At 36.2% G+C, this 5,906-nt stretch overlaps 1 protein-coding gene across 2 annotated transcripts in view; it reads right to left on the bottom strand.

The window, feature by feature from the left end:
• LOC107653733 (RNA-binding protein Musashi homolog 2-like) overlaps positions 1-5,906 on the bottom strand; it is a 199,019-nt gene that overhangs the window by 24,256 nt on the left and 168,857 nt on the right. For both annotated transcript variants that reach the window (XM_016440547.1, XM_016440548.1), the window contains exon 10: positions 3,395-3,469. In XM_016440547.1, the coding sequence (XP_016296033.1) occupies positions 3,395-3,469 (75 nt within the window). The remainder of the gene's footprint in view (positions 1-3,394; positions 3,470-5,906) is intronic.

The following is a 5,906-nucleotide window of genomic DNA, read 5'->3' on the forward strand; positions in this document are numbered from 1 at the left end:
CTGTCGGCCCCTTAAGTGCGTCGGCCCACCGGGAAAATGCCCGGTATGCCCGATTACCAATCCAGCCCTGGTGACATGCATTTCCTACCGCTCATCTAATCATAAAATAAAACCACCTCTCTGCATCTTTCGACAGATCAGGCCCTTGTGCCGGAACGCGATCAAGCAGGCCGAACTTTGTTGTCGAAAATAAATCATTCCCTGCCCAGGCATAAAAGAGCCGAAGCGCTTGGCCTGTTTCTAATGGAAATGTTTCCAGGATGATGGTTTTTGCAGACCTTAGGTGAAGATTTGAAATGTGTAAAGTATAGCTGAGACTACTTTCAAAGAAAAAAAAAAAAAATTTATGTGAAATATGACAAAAAATTCTATGAAATGTTCTAGGGTTTCTGGGTAACAGGTGTCAGTGTTGATCAACTGAGGACTCGAGGAGCTCAGGGTGTCAGCAGGAAGGACTCCGCCATTTAAAAAAAACTCCAGACAGCTAGGAAAGACAGGTGTTCGTCTTTGATCGATCGATCTATCTTATCTTATCTTATCTTATCTAATCTTATCTATCTATCTATCTATCTATCTATCTAATATATAGATGATATAGATTATATATTTTTAAAATATATAGATGATCTTAGGGATGTAACGATTAACCGCGAGCCGGTTGAAAATCGATTCAAATTTGTGACGATTCAAATCGGTTGAGATGCTAAACAAATCGCGATTCATTTAGGTGTAGCAGTTTATATGAATGTATGTCTGAGGTGAACTTACTGTGTTTAGAAAAGTGTAGATGGCATTTCTTCTTTTCATTTTGCCTCTGTATAACGCACGCATATTAAAGTTCATAAGTTCAGCGCTGCTTTGTTTACAGCGGAAACCAAGGAAATGCTTTAAGCGCCACCTGCTGGCAGAGAGTGAATCTGCGTCTCATTCAGCTCATCCGCTGTTTCATGCACATATTTTTATGTACGGTTTCATAAAACTGTCGAACCATTCTGTTTTTGCTTCAAATTTCAAAATTATACAATCTAATTTTGAATCGAATAGAATCGTGAAATCAAAACCGTGAATCGAATCATGAGTTGAGTGAATCGTTACATCCCTAGATGATCTATATAAATAGTAATATATATATATATATTTGATAGATAGATAGATATATCTATCTATATGTTATATATCTATCTATGTGTGTGTATGTATATATACACACACACATGATGCTGTTTTGTTTCAAATTGTTTAAGCAACTTTATTAATTATATATGGTTTATAAACATTATTTTAAACGTTATGCACTTTTTTCAAAGATAGTCGTGTTATTTTATTATGCTTTGAAGAAACGTGCATATTTTGTTCGATGCGCCCTGTTGTGGCCTCAGGAGAGAAGCCAAAAGCTTTTTTCCCCCTCCTACTTAGTTTGTTATATGAAGAGATTTATTTTATTTGTGTTACTTATTCATTTGATTTGGGGCTTGTTTTAAAGTTTTAATTTAGTTTTGTTATTTACATTTACATTATATTTAAATTTTGTCATTTAGCAGACGCTTTTATCCAAAGCGACTTACAAATGAGGACAATAGAAGCAATCACAACCAACAAAAGAGCAATAATTTACAAGTGCTATATTAGTATATTATTATAGTGTTATATTTCAATTTCACAAAGAAATGTGCAGCATTTTGTCCAAGCAATAATAAAAGGACACATTTAATTTATAATTTGTCTTAAATCTCATTTTGTTGTGAATCGAATAGAATCGTGAAATCAAAACCGTGAATCGAATCATGAGTTGAGTGAATCGTTACATCCCTAGATGATCTATATAAATAGTAATATATATATATATATTTGATAGATAGATAGATATATCTATCTATATGTTATATATCTATCTATGTGTGTGTATGTATATATACACACACACATGATGCTGTTTTGTTTCAAATTGTTTAAGCAACTTTATTAATTATATATGGTTTATAAACATTATTTTAAACGTTATGCACTTTTTTCAAAGATAGTCGTGTTATTTTATTATGCTTTGAAGAAACGTGCATAATATTCATAGACTGTATAAAAACAGATAATATTTTGTTCGATGCGCCTTCTTGTGGCCTCAGGAGAGAGGCCAAAAGCTCACCCCCCAACTGAAATGATGCCTTTTAAATTCGAATATAATTCGAATATTGATAATATTTAAATAAAAAAAATCAAGTTTAGTTTTTCAGCCATTTTGACAGCCCTACTGCAAAACAACAAAAATAGCCAAAAGATGCACATTACACTTGTAAGTATGGGAAAGCAGGGAACAAAAACCCTAGATTCAAAATTCAACGCACAGTAGAGATGATTCAAAGACAGAGCATCAAAAAAAGAATAGGGGCACAACGGTTCTCCCAAAGTCTCCTTACAGATGGCTGATTTCCATAATGATAGCCGAGACGGAGAGATCACTGGGTTTGTCAGTGGCTCATTCATGATCTCACACGGATTCAGACTTGTGTGAGAGAGAATTACTGGCTTTAAGTTGTGTGTGTGTGTGTGTGCAAGCATTTTCCACTGCTGTCCTGTTTCAGGGTTCATTTCTAGCTTCAGCACTAAAAAAACAGCAAGAAAGAGACAGATGTTGTTGTAGTTTGATTTTATGGTATATCAGTATCAGGTGCCGTCACATAAAGATGAGTAACTGTGCAAGAGTTTGAGGCTCACAACAGATCAGAGCACAGAGAGAATGTGTGTGTTTATGTGAATGGGACTGTCAGTTTGTGTGTTCTTGTGCGTATGTGTATCTTTTTTATGAGTCAACCCTGTCAAATAAAACTTATGACTATTCTGAATAGAAATGTTTGAAGAATTACTAAGCTCTGTGAGAAGGAGAAAACTCATACATCCCCCTCCATATACACCTCTCAGTAATATTTTGATGTGTGTTGCTATCAATAACGAAAACAAAAATAGCTAATTATTTTTTCCTTTAACTAAAACAGAGAGAAAAAAAAAGAAAGAACAAAAACTACACTGAAACTACAAATGCGCACTACAACATGTTGGGGAAAGACCAGCGTCCATCAAAACATCCATTACACCCACTGAAGAAAAACCCATTAGCTCTGCTCATGATATCAGCAGGCAGGTGGCCATCCACAGGACACTCATATCAACACTAATATCTGCCACCAGCTGCAGAGAAATGTGCTCACCTTCACGCCTCTAACAAACACACACACACACCATTCACTCACATTGTCATACACTCGCTTCACACGTGTGCATGCTCCCAAATGATGTTGAATTACATGACGGTTTGCAGTTTCATAATGAGACAGACAGACATAGATAGATAGATGGATAGATGGATAGATAGATAGACTGATAGACTCACAGACAGACTCACCTGGAAACTGGTAACTGTAGCTAGGAGAAAATCCTGTGTATCCACGACCGTATGTTGCCACAATGTTTGGATAACCTACAAACACACATATACACAGAAACAACATCAGCTCGGTAGGATAAAAATCATGCTTAACCCTTAACCTTGGTCAATCAGGAACTAGTAATTAGACATGTCTGGATGAGGCTGTGTATATGTAACACTGTCACAAGAGCAGCAGCACTTGAAAGGGAGGATGAATATCACAACAGTATGTTTTCAAGCACATGAGCACTTTAAATGAAGTGGCAACTTCAGGGAATTTTACTGCCATCTGTTTTTCTCTGATGCTGCTCTGCCGAGAGAAAGAGAGAGAGTGATTCTGATGTGTGTTATTCTTGGCCTTATTTTATCACGTTTTCTCTTTGAAATTTACATGCTGTATTAATTTCATGTTTTTCCCAAAAAAAGAATGTGAAATAGCAGTCACCACTGCTCAGTAATAAATCACGACACACAGATTTCAGAAATCACTCCAAACACACCTTCGTGCAGAGCTGGCATATGTGCACTTATGATTTCCCAAAACTGTCACGAGTCACTCAATATCAGTTGACAGCAATGAAAACACTTTTGACAGCTCTCACAGAATACACAGCTAAAAAAGGGTTCTTCCAGGGAGGATGTGCTCACACACACAGGAAACACACGACTCCAGGAGCTCACCACAACATTTCTACCACCCTGCTTTAGTATGTGTGTTTGCTGTGTGGTGTGCCTAAAAAAAGATGTTGTATTCTTAAAGGGAAGAGAAAACAGAGATCATCAGATGAAAACAGTTGAGAAGAGACAAAATGAGGTGCGATGAGAAACAAAAAGACAGGAAAATATTAGAAGAGACCAAAAGACAAAAGAAGAGAGATGAGAAGAGAACAGAAAAGAATATATGAGACAAGATGAGAGAATAGATGACAAAACCAGAAAAAAAGATGAAACTAAAGGAGAAAAAATGAGAACAAAAAAGATGATGAAGAGACGAGAAAAAAATAAAATTGAAGAAATGAGACAAGAAAAAAAAAGAATGAGATGAGACAAGAACTGAAGGGAAAAGATAAAAAGAGGCAAAATGAGAACTTATTTAAGAGATTATATGAGACAAGATGAGAGAACAGATGACAAAACCAGAAAAAAAGATGAAACTAAAGGAGAAAAAATGAGAACAAAAAAAGATGATGAAGAGATGAGAAAAAAATAAAATTGAAGAAATGAGACAAGAAAAAAAAAGAATGAGATGAGACAAGAACTGAAGGGAAAAGATAAAAAGAGGCAAAATGAGAACTTATTTAAGAGATAAGACAAGAAAACAAAGGAAAAAATGATTTAAAAAAACAGAAGAAAAAAACTAGGCAAGAAAAGGGAAAAAATGAGAGCTAAGTTGAGACAAGAAGAGAAGAAATTAAACAAGTTGAAAAGAGAAAAGAAGAAGAGATTGTAAAGACAGAAAGAGAAGGGATGAGACTTGAATTGAAAAGACGAGATGAGACAAGATGAGAAGAGACAAGACCAAGACAAGACCAGAAGAGGGAAGCCAAGAAAAAAAATAGATCAAGCAAGACCAAAACAAGCAAAAAAAAAAAGTGGGGGAAAGTTAAGAAAGATGAGAAACAAAATAGCTTATTGATGAGAAATTATAAGAGAATATAAAAGAAGACATGAGAAAAAAGTAGAGTAGTAAATGAGACTAGATGAGACAAAGGACAAGAGAACAAAATGAAAAAATAGACGAGACTCGAAGAGGGGAAAAAAAATTAAAAGGGATGAGAGGCAGGAGATGAACTGAGCTAACCTTGTCTGTATTCAGTGTAGGGGTGCTCCGATTGATCGGCTACCGATCACTATCGGCCGATAATCACGTTGGGATGTTTGATCGGCAGTCTATAAAAAGGCCGATCTCAAAAAAACGATCTCAAGCTGATGACGCTGCCGTGAGAGGTTTGGCACGACATGCAGCGGCACCGTCTGTCTCTGTCCGGTGCTGGTAAAATAATTACAATGCTGAAGGTGAGGTACTCACCTTCATATTTCTTCATTAAATAACTTTTAAAGTAATTTGAAAACCTTGTGTGAGACGTAATTTCACAAACAGCGTGAGTGAATCACCGCGCGCGCTCTCTCTTTCTCTCTCAAAATACACAAATGGCTTCAAATCACCACATCGCGTCTGTCTATAAGCGAGCTGCACGCTGCACATGACAGGAATTGTCACTTGCACAATCGAGGCAGTGTCACATCGTCACTAAAATTTATAAATTGCATTACTTTTTAATTCTTGCCAGTGTTTAACCATTCAGTGCTCGCGCACTCTCCTGGAAGTCTACTGTGTTTCAGTCAACACATATGGCTTTTTGGCTAGGTTAAAGGAAAAGAGCACTTTTAGATAAACAAGAATATAGATGGCACTCGTGGAGGTAGTAAAACAAAATTCTTTATGAACCGCAGGATTGCTTGTAATAAAGATTTCAATGCAAAAGGA

Source organism: Sinocyclocheilus anshuiensis, unplaced genomic scaffold (assembly GCF_001515605.1).
Source record: "Sinocyclocheilus anshuiensis isolate Anshui unplaced genomic scaffold, SAMN03320099.WGS_v1.1 scaffold315, whole genome shotgun sequence".
NCBI classification, from domain to species: domain Eukaryota; kingdom Metazoa; phylum Chordata; class Actinopteri; order Cypriniformes; family Cyprinidae; genus Sinocyclocheilus; species Sinocyclocheilus anshuiensis.